General features: G+C 42.6%; 1 protein-coding gene across 1 annotated transcript; it reads right to left on the bottom strand.

The window, feature by feature from the left end:
• Positions 1 to 3,913: 3,913 nt before the first annotated feature.
• On the bottom strand, positions 3,914 to 5,811 carry LOC136492482 (uncharacterized). The gene is made up of 2 exons (XM_066488485.1): positions 4,034 to 5,811; positions 3,914 to 3,935 (listed from the first exon to the last, which is right to left on the bottom strand). Exons 1-2 carry the CDS (start codon positions 5,809 to 5,811, stop codon positions 3,914 to 3,916), a joined length of 1,800 nt encoding a protein of 599 aa, XP_066344582.1.
• Between the last annotated feature and the right edge of the window lie 11,332 nt (positions 5,812 to 17,143).

The following is a 17,143-nucleotide window of genomic DNA, read 5'->3' as shown; positions in this document are numbered from 1 at the left end:
CGATGTCGTAAAGATAGAAAGGATAAATAGATCAACAGAACTATCCGAATTGTCATGAACTCTTTAAGGTTTTTCCTAAGCAGCTAGATCTCAGTTTACTATATAATGTCAAATGATTTGTACATCCATCAGATAGTAATCTAGACATTAATAGACTTTGATCACATTAGAGAAGTTGCCGATGCCAGATCTTAATCTTTATCCAAGAAAATACAAAAGGTGTGCCCTATAGCAATCGTCACCTATGTGGCTGGTGTACAGTAGTCACTGATGGTACTTCTCATTATCCTTGGTTGCTCTTGGAGGCTGCAACTTCATGTCACCATTGAAATTGTAACATTCAACATTCAAGAAGAGAAGCACTACTGCAACATTCAAGCGGGGTATCAACATGCTGCAAAAAATTATTGAATCACAAGGAATCTGATAGAGCAGGGAAAGCTTGCACAGGTCAGACGAGAAGAGAAGCACTGGGCGTGATGGGCTATTATGTGGGCTGAGTATGCCAGAGCTGTAGTTGCTGCTTGCCCGATTGAAGCCACGAAAGGAGGAGCCGCCCCTGTGATGCCGATAGAGAGGGGAAGGTGGAAGTAGCTAGATCAGGGGCCGCACCGCCGCTAGGGACTGCCGAGCACGCGGGTTTGGCCAGGCTGTCGTCGGGGGCCACGGAGCTCGACGGTCCAGACGGACGAACCAAAACAAATATCGCAGGGGTCGATGCATGATTATTGTTTTCTTCCATGCATGTGGTCTCAGGTGATCGATTTGTTTCCTTCAAAGCAGGCGGTGATCCTTTGAAGAACATCAATGTACCTCCCTTCCAGAGTAGCATGATTTCGATGCATGATTATTGTTTCCTTCCATGCATGTGGCCTCAGGTGATCGATTTGTTTCATTCAAAGCAGACGGGGATCCTTTGAAGAACATCAACGTACCTCCCTTCCAGAGCAGCATGATTTCGATGTATGATTATTGTTTCATTCTATGCATGTGATCTTAGGTGATCGATTTGTTTCCTTTAAAGCAGGCGAGTATCGCAGGCGTGGGTAGACGGACAAATCAAAATAAATGTCACACCAAAAAATATGAATGTTTTGTTTTTTTAGTTGTAGGAGATTATTATTTTTTTGGGGTGCGAGGTTGCGCCCGCTCGCGTCGTGACTAGTTGTCTTCTGGAACTGGTCCTTACCATTCAGATTTTTATCCAACGATAGATTGACACGTTAAAATTAGAAATAAATATTAAAATAATACATCATATAGGTAGTTTTACAATCAAAGCCAAAAGAAAAATACGAAAAAACAAAAAATATCATTGGTAGAAAAAAAATAGCACGTAACTATCAAAGAATCAACAGAAAAAATAATGAAACGAACTCAAGTTAACGTCATCAACGAAAAAATAATTAAAGATAAGTGGACCCCACGTGTTACTTTTTCACATCAAAACAACACAAACATGACTTGGCGGGGAAGAAAAAGAAACAACAAACGGAGAAGGGAGAATCAAATATGAAGGATTGAAACTACGAAGACGAAGAGAAAAGCAAGACCAAATCAAAGTGCAAAGAAGACTGATGCAGAAGACGATGAATGCAGATCAAACAAGGTAAGTTGCCTCCTGTCATTCAGTTCATATCTGAATTCTTTGCCTCACCTTCTGTTACTAATTATCTGAATATAAAAACAAAGAATAATGAAACACACTAAATTTAAGAATACTTGTTCCAGCTGCATCTCTGAACACCTAAAAGAAAACCAAAGACAGACAGAGAACATATACTGAGTACAGGCAATTTAATAGTAATGAAGCAGAATTTCTACCTATACATAAATACTGAAAAACTGACACTCAAAGAACATAATAGTGTATTCACTATTGCATGAAAGTGACCCTTCACAATTTTAAAGCATGCTGCTGCACCATCCGAACTGCACCACAGTACTCTGAATATTTGCTTCTATCGAATGACTGAACAGAGTTTCTGAAAACTGAACCAAACTATAGTACAAAACAAAAACCAACTTCTAGGCAGAGGTTCAGACCATGAGCTGCACATAGTCACGGCAAGGGAAAAGAAACCAGCAGCCTGCTACTGCAACCAGCTCAAAGATTTGACTTCAAAACAAATATTGCTGCTACACTACTTAACTGAAAGACGGAAAAGCAGCTGCTGAAAACTGCGGCTTAACTGCTACTAACGATGCCGCTGAACAAAGACTAATAGGAACATTTAAACTGAAAAATCATAAACTAATAGGAACATTTCAACTGAAAAATCACTAAAGAGCTGAAACTGAACAAAACAAACAACTTTTAAAACTGAACCACTGAAATGAAAACTAATAGGAACACTTCATCTGAAAATCATAAAAAAAACTGTAAACGAGCGAAACAACAACTTCTAAAACTGAACCACTAAAATGAAAACTAATAGGAGCATTTAAACTGAAAAGTCATAAAAAACTGAATAAAACAACAACTTCTAAAACCGAACCACTGAAATGAAAACACTCATATAGAAATAAGCTCACACATATGAATCGACATCTTATAACAACTTATCTACTAATTACAGTGCAGACATGTAATCAGATAGTGTGCAAGTCACCGTAGACCACTTAGTAGTATTGGCGTATTGCAAATCACTACACAGTAATACTTTATGAGAGTAACCTTTTCTGCAGCACGCCAATTTAATATTTATGCAGTTGTTTACTTCATGAATGTGTGGGACCACAACAATCATTATTCAAACATGGAGATAAAGCTACTGCACACGATAAACACAGAAATGCAAGTCGCAGGGGTCAGAGTATTGCTCCTGAACCACGTGGACGACGGGATACACCCAGTCCTCCGGCGAGGGACTCGACGTGGCAGCTCTGGACGAATTATTTCCAGCGACCAACAACAGAGCTAGTAGAAGAGCGTTTTTCTCGGATGGCGGAGCATGTCGCGCAGCTAGCAGCGGAGACGCCCAACTCTATAGGTTATTGTGGTGCTCTTGTTTCGGTTGTTTACCATTTATGTAATATCGAAATTTGAAATAGTCTGCTAGTAAGGTTCGGTCATAGATGTAAGACCACCTAGCGTGTTTATTAGAAGCGTGTCGTTTGTATAGTTAAACTCTTCTTCTTTAATTACAAAGATACGTAAATCTTTTACCTATTCAAGAAAAGAAAAAAAAACACCCAGTCCTCCGGCGACTGCGACGCCAGAGCGGGCGCAGGCGTCGGCGCCGCGGCGGCCAGTGGCGGAGCCAGGATTTTTGGACAGGGGGGGCCAGCCAAGTTTAATTAATAGATTGCTATAATCGAACTCCAAGAGAAGATGAAGATTGGATATACTTTACCAAATATATTTCATATAAAGTCATGGTTTCATATTTTTCATTACATAAAAGTTATTGCAAGCAAAAATATTCATAGAAACTAACATTTTTCATTTTAGTCTTACTCTGCGTGTCTTCATATCATAGAAATTATCAATAAGTGTATCAGTTGTGAACTCCATTGCAATCTCCTTCTCAATGTATATTATCAAGCAATCTCTCAGAAATTCATCTCCCATTTTATTTCGGAGTCTTGTCTTCACAAGTTTCATTGCAGAGAATGCCCGCTCTGACGTAGCTGTCGAAACTGGTAGAGTTAGAACAAGCCGAATCAATCTGTCAAAGAAAAAAATGCTTAGTATTTGCCATCTACAAAAATGATTTGGGATAATAGATAAAAAATGAGGGATGTATATAACCTGTCAATCAAATAATAGTCATTTGATTTTCTAGTTTCAGCTAGTCGACGGCATAGATCAGCAATAGTTGATAAATTCTGGAACTGTGGATTTACGAGGACATCAAGCTCATAATGTTGTAATTGATGTCTCAAGTTATTTCTTTCTTGTTCAGAAAAATCAGCAGGATAGAACTTTGAAGCTAGCAGACAAATATCATCAATTTTGAACGATCTAAATGAATCTCTAGGATCCAAAGATGTACACAAAACAAGAAGCTCTGTGGCTTGTTCACTGAACCTGCTATTTAACTCATGTAATTGTTGATCAATAGCAACTGTGAAAATGTCATATTTGTAGTGATGCTCAACTGATAGCTCATTCTCAGCACGAGATCGAATATAGTCCGCATAGAAGGCATTCATATTTGGCACTTGTATTCCTTGTTTTATGCAAAATGATGTCACATCATTCAGAAGGGCACTCCAGCCATGATCTCTTAAACTTTGGATCAATTTTTTGGTAGTGGCCACATCATCCATAGCATTGACAATATCCTGAGTTTTTTGCTGTAGCTTTTTGCAAAGTAGGTCTGTGATGCCCATGAGTTCTTTCATAACATGCAAAATAAAAACAAAGTCAAATGACATCATTAATTTAACAGCACCAGCAGCCTTTGCTCGTCCAGCAGGTGTGCTTCCTGAACCTTTAGCAGTAGCAATATCTTTCAATACTAGAAATGTAGGCTTGTAAAGCTTTAAAAGACTACAAATTGAATCATAATGTGAGCTCCATCTAGTATCCCCAGGACGATGCAAGGTTCTAATCTGGTTAGCACCACTTCCAGTTTCAAGCTCATTAAGTTCAATTAGATGCTCCATTTCAGCAACTTGATTGTCATGAAGGTCATCATTTCTCTTAGTGGAGGACACAACAGTATTGACAACAACAGCAAGATGTTCAAAAAAATTATGAACCTCAGTTACTTCTTTGGATGCAGCAACAAGAGCTAACTGTAATTGATGGGCAAAGCAATGAACATAATATGCATAAGGACACTCTTCCATAAACTTTGCTTGGAGTCCATTCCACTCTCCTCTCATGTTACTAGCACCATCATAACCTTGTCCACGAATATTTTGGACATCCAAATTATGAGCAGATAAAACAGAGCATATTTCTTGTTTTAGAGTTGCAGAGTTTGTATCATGAACATGCACAAGATCCAAAAAACGTTCTCGGACAAAGCCTTCTTTGTCAACAAAACGAATAACAACTGCCATTTGTTCTTTTCTGGACTCATCTCTTGATTCATCAACAATCAAGCAAAACTTAGCATCACCTATTTCATTACGAATGGCTGTTTGCACATTACTAGCCATAAGGTCCAAGATTTCTTTCTGAATCTGTGGTGATGTGTATTTAGCATTCAATGGAGCATTATCCAGTACCACAGCCTTTACCTCATCATCATAAGAAGCTAGAAGTTTTACCATCTCAAGAAAATTACCTTGGTTTTTTGAGTCAACAGATTCATCGTGTCCTCTGAAAGCACAAGCCTGGAATGCTAACCATCGGACTGCATCAATTGATGTTCGAAGACGGAGTCTATTCTTTTTTATTTCTTCATTTGTTTGCTTCTCCACTGCATGTACAATATGGCATGGCTGATTCTTTAAATTCTCATAACACTGAACATTGTATTTATGAGCTGAACCACAATCTTTTCCCATGTGAATCATGAAGGCACAGTTTGATCCATCATTGACTTTCTTCCAACTTCTAAATCCTTTCACTGTGAATACATTAGATCCTATTTTTCCAACTGGTTTCTTTGAAAACAGGAAGCATGGAAAACAAAAGACGGCATCTTTTGTAGGTGAATACTCTAACCAAGGAAAAGATTTGAACCAATTAAACTGAAATCTGCGTGGATGTTTCTTCGAACCTGAAGGAGGGTACACATCTTTAATAAATTGGTACGGACCGTGCTTCATATATGCTCTAATAACTTGGTCTTGTTCATCTGGAGGATAATCCCAAATTTGGCAACGCAAGCCTGGATCACGCTCTACCATTAAAACACTTGTACCTTCACAACTAACTCTCTAAGCTTTAGCTGTTGTTTGCCTTGGAGTCTCCTCTGCTACATCTTCATCTTTTTCATCCTCTTCTTGTTGTGCAGCAAGCCAATTAGCAATTTCATCTTCAGGTGTCTCTTCGTCAGAACAAATAACACCAACGTTCTTCTTGTAAAAAGAATCTAGTGTCCTCTTTCTGAGTACCATGTTTATCCTTCAGAAAAATATTTGTAGCTTCTATAGAGTATAGCCGTATAGGCTACAGCCTACTGCCTACTGCCTACTGAAACAATTCCACATTTCTACTCCAACCTGCAGAACCCATAGGCAGCAAATATGAGTGTGAGCCCGATGAAGAAGTTGCAGGTAATAACAGAGCAGTACGCTAGCAGAGGAATAACGAAGAAGGCAGTATTGGAAGAAGGGGGCACCGAGCCACTGTCTGTCTGTCTCCAGCGGCGACGGAGACGGCGAAGGCAGTCGTCGTTCGTCGGGCAAGCTGCAAGCTGCGAAGACGGCGAAGGCACTCCTCGCAGCCGACGGAGGCAACCACCGCAGGGTCCGCAGCGCCGGCGTCGCGTGCGACTGTGCGAGGCGCCGAGGCTAGAGGCCGCCGCACTGTCTGGGAACGACGGTACTGAGGGCGAAGTCGAGCTAAAGCCTGAAGGCACGGTGGTCGGTGGGCCAATTGGAACAGGAGAAGAAAAACGATTAAAGCCCAATGGGAACAGGAGCTGAAGCCTTAAGGACACGGAGGCCTGCGGTCTGCGGAAGCTTTACTAAAAAAATTCAGCAGTGTTGGGGGGGCCGTGGCCCCTGCTGGCCCCCCCCCCCTTAGCTCCGCCGGTGGCGGCGGCTCTGCCTCCGCCTCGGCCGAGCACCAAGCGAACTGTCTCTCCCCGCTGAGCACAAGATATCTGAATCGGGCAACCGAATACAAAATATTTGAAATCACCAAACAGATTAAGTAGTCCGTAATCTGTGATGGGCTGAATTGGACCTATGTATAGCACAGAAATGAGTCAGTAATACGCCCAGAACTGAGGCAACATAGAAAATAATCGCACGAATCTACGAACAATCTCAACCACACAAAAGTGAATGAAAACATGACACCATATCATCCGTGAGTTATTTATAAATTCCGTTTTTTAGGTGATGAAAAAAGGCAACGAGCGGCGGCGATCTGCTCATACTCCGCTTGGTCTCCACTCGACACGGAGGAAGGTGCCCAGAAAAAACTCTATACGCCCCCATCTCTCTAATTATTCTTTTTTCTCGAGATTTGTGTATCATTGTAATTAAGAAGAAGAGTTTAACCATACAAATGTTACGTTTCTGATGAGCACCCTAGGTGGTCTTATAGTTGTGGCTGGACCGTCCTAGCAAACTATTATCTCTTAATTAGATTGTGTTGGTATTGATTCAAGAAATCATCAACTTCCCTGCATCAAAACAAAGTATGCATAGTTGGGATGAAAGATTGAGGAAAACATCAGCTTGCCGGCATCAAACAAAGTCTGAATATTCATGAGGAAAGAAAACAGGTGGGTAACCGTATGGTTGTTTCTTTTTCTCCCTGTGATCAGTTTACCACCAAATATCTTATCATCATTATTTCTTAAGTTACTCTTATTTGTTTTACTTGTAGAGAGAGTTTCATTCATGGTTTGTTGCCTTAAATTGGCTTGGAGTCTGGAACTGTCCATCAGGTGTTGCCTGCTATCGTTAAGCCTTCCTAAGGGCCTATTTGGAATGCGGGATTTTTTCCCCATTCCTGCGTTTTTCCTGTAAAATTGAACTGATTCCTGTGAAATTCCTGTGTGATTCCTGTGAAATTCCTGCGTTCCAAACATGCCCTAAGGTGTTGCGGTAAGCCTTATCTGGGATTGTCTTCTCCTGGCGTTCGTCACATGCCAGGGGCACGACCGCATGCAAGGTGAAGTTGTCGTGCGAATCCAAACTTATCCGCGCAATGGGCACACAGGGTTCCTTGTCGCGTTGCATCACGCCCCAGATGTGACCCTATGCTAGGGCTGGTCAACACGCGATTAGCAAGGAACAGACCCATGGTAGGGCGTGGCGCCCTGTGGTTTTGCCCGCCTGTCAAGATCTGGACCCTAAAAGATTCCAGAGAGGCGTCTGTCCAGATGGGGAACCTAGCCCAACAAGACCAAGGCACGCACGATGCCCCTTGGTCGGCTGCCGCGTTCCAAGGTCAGGAACTGCTTAGGCCTTGGTAGGCTGTGGGTGTAAGTGACTTGGGTGAAGACTTATCCTTCTGACTCATTTCCAACACGTTGAAGCCCCTTCCTACAGTGGGCCTTCTGAGGCCCATCAAGCCATTTGTTAGTGGGCCGAAGGGTGGGTTTAGCCCCCGAACCCTAGTTGATGAGGAGAATCAATTGGGGGGTTAACCGAACTATCATGACACTGATATAAGGGTTTAAGCTACCCCTATGTTTGATACTCAACACTGGCCTGCTTCTTTTGCCACGGGACAAAATCTTCTTTTGGCATGGCAATAATAGTTATATTTATAATTTTTAGTTTCCGGCAGCAGAAATTAATTTAGCTTATGTTTTATCTAGAAACTAATTTAGCTTATGTTTGTGGCATAGCAATACATATTTGGTCGATGCAAAATGGGGAAATCAATAGGTATTTGTAGAATTGCATAAAAGCATGGCGTTTGTTAAATGACATGCTCATGAATCTAAATCAACCAGTTGTAAGAGTAAACAAGTAGTATAACTAGTAAGGAGAAGAATGTCCTAGAGAAAAAAAAAACTCTTACCCCTAAACCGGATGGCTTCGGTGGTCGTCCAACCAAGTAACCAACCAGCAGCACCCGTCTCAAATCGGAGAGGCCTCGAGCTCTATTGCTTCCTATGCACAGGAGAGGGATAGGAGTAGGAGTAATGGAGTGGATGTCAGCTCTAGCCTGTGGGCGCATGGCCTTTGGCGCCATATAGGGATAGTCGTAGGCATTGGGGGCTTGGGGCACAGCAAAGGGCTAGTAGAGCTGACGAGTTGTGGCCTGTGCCCTGTGGGGTTGTGGTGACTGGTGAGCTACTGGCCTAATGCTGCCTAGGCTGGCAGGCATGCAGATGTAGCGGGGGGTGTGCAGAGGTGTTGGTGGTGTACGCCGATTCGCTGGAGTCGATAGTGTAGTTGCAGGCTTCAATGCGGAGGAGCTCCAAGAAGCACCCATTAGTTGCATGCTTCAATGCGGGGTTGTAGATGGGCCTCGCGTGGCTCGCATTGGCTGCTCCTCCGTCTCGCCAGCGCACGGGTGCTGCTGCTCATTGTCGTCTTCTTATGCCTCAAGACAAGCGGTGTTGCTGGTTGCTGGTGTTTGTTTGCCTGGACACGGGGCTATGGTGGATGCAACTTTGTCTTCCCCAAGCGTTCGCCTTCTTCCTCTTTGGATCTGCTTCCTCCTCCCTAAGCCGCCGACTTGTTTCGTGGCTACTTCCTCTCCGTCCCCAAAGCAAGGTGAAATCTTTGAATGTTGGTTACACTTGACCCGATTTCGGTGGTCAAAGTGCTCATAGTGTTGTGTAGTATTTACACTTGACCTGATTTCGGCGGTCAAAGTGCTCATAGCATTGTTTCTATGGCAGATCTGTGATTTCTTTGTCCCAATCCATGATGTTTCTATGTTTTTTATGCACTGTGATGATACATATGATCTAGGATTTACTATTTGACATGGTCTGAGATTGGGATCCCACTGTTGATGGTTTATTGGGTCGATCTGTGAGTTCTCAGTCCCAATCCATGATATTTTCATGCTATTATTTGATTGTGATAAGATATATGAGCTAGGGTTTACTGTTTAGCATGGTTTGAGCTTGGGATTTGATTTTGTGGGGTTTATTTGGTCAATGATGTTGAGGTGCAGCCTTTGGGTGGCTATGCTCTGCACATTGCAATCGAGGCCATGAAGCCATGTCCATTAGTTCAGTTTGATGTCTGCAATGTGATGCATTTAGAGGCCAGCAAGGCAGCCTTAACCTGAATTCAACATTTCATTCATGCATGTAGATGGATTTGCAGCAACAAAGATGTGACATGGCTTCTCAGGCTGCTACCATGGTAGTTGTCATGGTTTCCCTTATTTCATCCAAACTGAAAAGGCGTAGGGGGGAGGATGAGCCCATTTCTTATGGCCCTGGGTTAGAAGCAGATGAGCAAAGGGAGAAGAACCTTTCTCTCATTTACAAGTCAACTAATGTTGAGTGTATAGCCATGCTTAGGATGAGTAGAGCACCTTTTTTGCACTCTGCAACTTGTTTAGGCAGAGGGGTTTAGTTCTAGACACAATTAATTCCTCAGTTGAGGAACATGTTGCTTTGTTTCTATGGCTATGGACTTACCTTGCCAAGCACTACTACGCGTAGATGCTCTAGGGCCTATCCTGGACTTGGAGGAAAGCAGTTGAGGATTATATATGCAGTTCCTCCACTCTCCACCACTCTCCTTGACTGACTTTTGCCTACTCTTGCTCCTATGTTCTAGCTGTGCAGCACTGACGGCCTAACACACTACTTTTGGGTTTATGGTTCTTTTATGATTGAGGAGGTGGGTAACTATAGCTGACATGTAATGGGAACTTATGTGGGATGCTCCATGGACCCCTGACATTTGAACTATTGAACAATTTGATGGCTACATGCCATGTAATTTGTAATATAAGTAGTTGGACCTAATCTTTTTGTTGATTTCTAGCTGGTTTCTTCATTCTGTTCACTTTGATAGTCTTGTTGTTTGTGGCTATCATGGCTCTCACCAAACCGTGTGACATGTCCATTCCCAAGCAATCGCTCTGTCACAGATGCACTAATGGCTTGGGATGGACGTGTCTCACGCTTTCATGGCTGTCATGAACTTGGTTATCTTGCTGGTTTTTGCTGGTTTTCTTTCTGGTTTTCTTGCTGGTTTGCTGATTCTGATGCTTGAAGCCAATGATGACCCAATTATGTATATAGGTGGCGCTGCTTATGATCTGGTGGATGCTGGTTCTCATGACTGTCATTGAACCGTGAGATACATCCATATCCAAGCAACAACTCTTTCTATTCTTTGCTAATGGCTCGGGTTAGATGTGTCTCACGATTCCATGGCTGTCATGAACTTGGTTATTTTGACAGTGATAGTTTCCTGCTGCTTAAGGCTGATGATGACACAAGGTTATGTTATAGAGGTGGCACTGCTTATGCTTCTATCTGCCTTTGTGGTGATTTCTTGGTTCTCATGGTTGTCATCAAAACATGTGAGACGTCCATACCCAAGCAATTGCTCTCTCACAGATGCTCTGATGGCTTGGGTTGGACGTCTCTCATGCTTCCATGGCTATCATGACCTTGGTTTTCTATGGTCTACATTTGGCTTCTCTCGGCAAACAAACATGTTCTCCTCTGTTTTGTCCTATTTGATACTTCAGCAGTGCCACCAATGACCGTTATCAGAATGTATTGAACCATGATCAAGTCTGAGGCCACATACTTTGTTTGCCTATGATGCAATAGATGAATAGCTGAGGCATTTCAACAGCTGCATGTGATGTCTACTGCACCTTTACCATGTGTATTCCAACGGTTTGTTTCTTGAGTTTGTCTACAGCTACCATTACTGCACCTAGACAGCCTCATTGAACAAATTGGTGGCTTGCACCTGAACCAATTTTGACTGAGGTCTTGCTGCTTGTTAACTGTAGAACAATGTGTGCTTGGTATGTTGTTTTCAAGGGAGAACAACCTGATGTCTACACCAGTTGGGCTAAGTGTAGTAAGCATGCATTGCGGTATCGTGGAGCTGTGCATAAGAAATACAACTCTTATGAGGAAGCAATGGCTGCTTTCAACTCAACAATCAACTCAATCTCTACTTCTAACTCTACATCAACACCCACTGCTACCCGCTACAAAACTGTGGTGATTTTTTTCCTTTGTGCTCTGCTGTGTGTCACGTGGATCAAGTTGAAGAAGTGCAATGGCTACAACTTTTAGTTAGTAATTGTAATCTTTAATTTATGATGTTGTAATGATACTGCTAATTGTGCTCTTATCTAGTAAACTATGCTCTATTTAGCTTCATTGCACATTCATAATTGTGCTCTGGTACCTGCTCTTCTCATGTGTGCTTGCGGTTGCTGTCTGGTGCTGGCGGTTGCTAACACCGTCCCAACTAGGCAGTTGGGAGATAGTTGGGATTCCTAACACCCAGCCCACGCAACACAAACACAATCTTCCAATAGACAGACCTAGTTGGAAAGAGGCACCAAACAAGCTGTATTGCAGTAGTTGGGCCTATCGCCCTATTTGTTTGGGCTTATTTAGCTTATAAGCCATATTTTTTCAGTCAAAGAACATTATTTTTCTCTCATAATAAATTAATCAAAAGTAATTTCAATCACGAGCATGAGTCAATCAACCCTAAACGAACAGGACGTGTATCGCTGGAACCTGGGCTAGTAGGCTCCCCACGTCCGGACAAACAAACGCTCTCTCACTGCTTAGGCGCTCACAGGCAGCCTGGATGGGACTTGGACACGATTGATGGTCTTCATGCTGCTGACCACCGTGCGCGCAAGGGAGAGAGGAATAGAGGATGGGTCCATGCTTGCTACCTCTCGATGCGATGGCGATGTGACAAGGCGTTGCGAGGCCGGGGAGACGCGGCATCTCGGCGTGTGTTTAGTTCCATCAAATTTCCGACACTATATAAAAAGAAGATTTCTCGTCACATCAAATTTATGGTACATATATAGAGTTCTAAATGTTGATGAAATTAAAAATTAATTACACAGTTTGGTTGTACTTTGCGAGACGAACGTTTTAAGCCTAATTAGTAAGCGATCGAACAATTAGTACCAAATAAAAACAAAACGTCACTCTAGCTACAGTGTGGCTACAGTGAATCTGCCGCCACCGAATCGGTCCAGCTAAACGAGGGCTCGGCCTAGCCCTGGGTGCAGGGTGCTCCATCCAGGGCACTGTGTCGTAGCGAGTGGCTGGCTGTGGGCTGTGGGCTGTGGCTCGTCCTCTTCCGGCAACGGGCACAGAACAACGACCGGCCATCAGCATGCCTCCGCCCGGCGCGTACCTCTACCACCGGCTGGCTCCGTTGCGGGCCCTTCGTCTTGCCGCCCCCGGGAGCATGACACCGCCAAGCCATCGTGTAATACCGCCGTACTGCCTTCGTCGTCGAGGTGCTTTCGTTTCGCCATGGCTGGAGCCTGGAGCACCCGCGTTGCCGTTGTTTTCAAGGTGCGTGCGTGCGTGGATGTGAAGCTGACGACGTCTTTCATCATGAACTCGTAGCGCCGAGTCCTAGTCCAACGCGACGTGGGTGACGGACACTCGAGTACTCGACGTTTTTGCCCTCCTGGAGGCTCGAGGCTGGAACGACGACGGAGACCCCGGTCTCGACGTGACTGGGGCGCGAAGACTCATCATCATGGCAAAAGGGCGAGTCTGAGTCGACAGCTTTATTTGCTGCGCTCAGCTTTATAGGGTCCAATCTTATTTTAATTATTAAAATTTTTAAGACATGATAAATACTATATACAATAAATAATTAATTTTATACAACAAATAACTTACTGGACTTAACTATTGAATACATGTATTGTGTGATTAAATAAAAAATATGAAAGGCTACCTATGCGTCAAGTTTCCACACGTATAGATTGAAGGCTCGATTGGCTAGAATATAAGCGCTGCAATGTCAATAATATTTTAAATGAGAGATGACAAACCAATGATTTTTTTTTTTTGTTTATAGGAGTAGTTAGAGAGAGAGGGGATATAGATTCACACGGTACGTGAAGATGTTACTTCATCTCTTCTGCTGGTGCACCCTAGTACGTAACGTACGCTACACATCAGTTCCTTTCGTCCATCGGAATCGGCCAAATCTTTTATGTGCACACCGGATCCTTTGATCGGCCAAATCTGTTCTATGGTGTTTATAAGGAATCGTACAGTAAACTGTTGGAAAGCATTTGGTTCTCTTGTACTTTAGCAATGGTACACAATTAATGAAAATGCATTACGTTAAACCATTACCCCATATATATTGCTTTTGTTCATGACCAAATAATTGTTATGGCGTGGATAATTCGCGAACGCTCATCCACAGAAACGAGCGAACACTTTTCGCACAAGCGGCACCTTCCTTTTTCATAAAAGAATAATTTATGCATGGACCTTAATTGAATAGTAGCGTGTATAATCGTTCTCTTTTCCCGTGCTCAATTTCAACTGTGTTGGGCCCACGCAAAATATTTATTTTAAAATGTTATAACTTCTAAACGGTGTATCCATATACAAAACTAGACCCACTTGCATATATTTAGAAGAATTTTTTCTAGTAGCAAACTAACTTATAACACATAACTTATCACATATAACTTATAACCAAAACTTATAAACACAAAAGGTTATAAAACATAACTTATCTACAAAAAGTTATCAAACACAACTTATGTACATAAGTTATTTTATACAACTTGTGTACATAAGTTATTCTATACAACTTAGATGTATAAATTAATATCATAACATATTAGCATATATGTTGGTAGCATGCATAAAAAGGAAAATTGATACACTAATATAAAAATTAAAAAAAGGAAAAAATGGACAAAATAAAAAAGTTATGTTTCATAACTTTTATGTTTTCAAGTTTTGGCATAAGTTATAGGTTATACGGTATAAGTTAATGTTATAAGTTATATGGTGATAAGTTTTGTTCTGCAAATGTTATATTGTCCAAGTTATCAGTATAAGTTATAAAAATAAGTTAGGTAACGTAACATTTATGTATAACTTATATTTTAAATTATAAATTCTATGTTATAAGTTAATATACATAAATTGTTACTAGAAAAAATTCTTTGAAACATATGAAAGTGGGATCTAGTTTTGTTCGTCTCGTTGCGTAGAACACACCGGTGCAGACAAAATTAAAAATAGATACACCGTTCAGAAGTTATAGGATTTTAAAATAAATGGTTCGCTTTTTTAAAAATGACTGTCGATGCGGGACCCACAGGATACCCCGCAAGAGAGAGAAGATCTAGTCCAACTAGGATTCTCCCCATGTAATCTTAGTAGTATAGCTATTAAGTAATCCTACTAGGAAATCTCATTGTAAACGGACTAGGACTCTGGCCTCCTGACTATATAAAGGAGGACAGGGCTCCTGAGACAGAACAACAATTGTACAACACAACACTCGACAATCAATCCAACGCAAAGGCTAACGCCGACTGGACGTAAGGTTATTACTCGATCTATGATCGAGGGCCTGAACCAGGATAAATCGACTGTGTCTTGCGTTAACCGTCGAGTTCGGCATACGCCGAAGCCCGAACATACTGCCCCGGGTACCCCCGTGGCAGGCTATCGGTGGTGAAACATCGACAGCTGGCGCGCCAGGTAGGGGCCAAACCTACGACCTTTTGCATCCGAGAACTCGATGGACCTCGACAACATAATCTTCCCAACGGGATCAACTTTCATCTTCGGCTCGTGGATCTGCGAGGCGGACAACAACGGCAAGCTTCAGGGCCATCTCCTCAAAGATCCAGATCGTCATAAAGAATTTCATATTTCACCAACTACAACGGATCAGCTCACCAGAAGATTCGCACAACTCACAGTATCCGATTCAAATCAGATCTCACAGCCACTCATATCCGATTCGAATTCAAACATCAAGGCGAAGTTTTATCCGAGTGCTTTCAAAAAACCGAGTTCTTTTTTGACAAGATTCCAGAGCACAACCCAAAACAACTCGGATTACCCTCAGAGTTCTTCCAAGAAGTCGAGTTCTTTTCCATTTGGGCTTGACAACATGGCAAAATCCTATCAGGGACAGTTCGAAAGATCTTTTAGTCCAAGATGCGGGATACCACTGATAGGAGCTCAGGAGGGTCTCGTGCTAACAATAACATCCCAAGACTGCATCATCCACTGGCCAGGTTCTGTTTCTGAGGACAGCGGTACCCAACTAGTCGGCACGACGACGACAGCAATTCTACCCTACCAAGAAAGAGACTCGATCTATGACACTGAGGCATCCACTAAAGTTATTAACAACTCCGACAGCATGAAAACTAACGCCAATAATAGAACGGCTCATGCGCGAGAAGTGCTCATGGTTCGATGACCGCGGTCACCATTAAATCCCCTAGAAGTACCCGATGTCAGATCATCAGATGAATCAGAATCCAACATATCACCTTTTGCCCAAGGCTACGACGGAGAAACAGATAGTCAGAAACAAGCTAGAGAAAGAAAAAACAAGTTAAAGCAAGGGCGTCAACACCGTGCTAGGCAGCGCAGGGAAGCTTGGATCAGATACGAGTCAGAATTGGCAGAGTACGACAAAAGAAAATCACAACGAGAAGTCGAGGGGAGACGCACGGCGAATACACCTTACGATAAGATTCGAGAAGCATTAGAAGAACTTGGAAAAACTTCACATCCCAGTGAGAAGTATGAACAGCTCCAGGACTTGCTCCGACCAACGATCCCGAAAACGCATGAAGAGAGAGCTCGATCAAGACTACCTGCCAGATCAACAACCCACAGGCAAGAAGATCAAAATCAAAGGAAATCCGCTTTCGAAAGACTTGGGCCGGGTGGAAGCCATGACGAAGGAAGTAGGAAGGAACATAATCAAGGCCACCGATTTGAACCACCAAAGAAGACCAGGAGTAGGGTACCTACCCAGACAATCTCGCAAGATTATTCCCGTCAGAACGACAGTTGGCCAGAAGAAGGTGCCGAATCCGAATTCAAAGAAACCAAGACGCACGACAGATTCCCCTGTTTCGCGAACAGGCTTGCATTGGTACGATTACCTCACAAATTCAAACCGTCTAACCACTCCAAGTATGATGGCAAAACTGAACCAAGGCAATGGCTCAGAATATATTCACAATCAATTGAACTAGCCGGAGGAGACGACGATATCAAAACCCTGTTCTTTCCCATGGCACTGGAAGCCATACCTCTCCAATGGTTCGACAAACTGAACCCAGGATCTATCAGAAATTGGGAGGATTTGCAAAGAGCTTTTTGTGAGAATTTTGCAGGAATCATTACACATCCAATCACCCATGCAGAATTAAAAGGACTCAAGCAAAAGGGAGGTGAAAGTCTCAGAAATTACTATCGACGATTCGGCGAACTACGAGCTCAAGTGCATGACATAACCGAACGAAAAGTAATTGAAGCTTTCTCTCACGGAATCATGGCTAGGTGGCAATTTCAAGACTTCTGCAAAGAAAATCCGAGAAACAATGAAGAAT

The sequence above is a fragment of the Miscanthus floridulus genome, chromosome 11 (assembly GCF_019320115.1).
Source record: "Miscanthus floridulus cultivar M001 chromosome 11, ASM1932011v1, whole genome shotgun sequence".
In the NCBI taxonomy this organism is placed as follows: domain Eukaryota; kingdom Viridiplantae; phylum Streptophyta; class Magnoliopsida; order Poales; family Poaceae; genus Miscanthus; species Miscanthus floridulus.
Note: the sequence above shows the minus strand (reverse complement) of the source record. Positions and strands in the feature narration are given on the sequence as shown.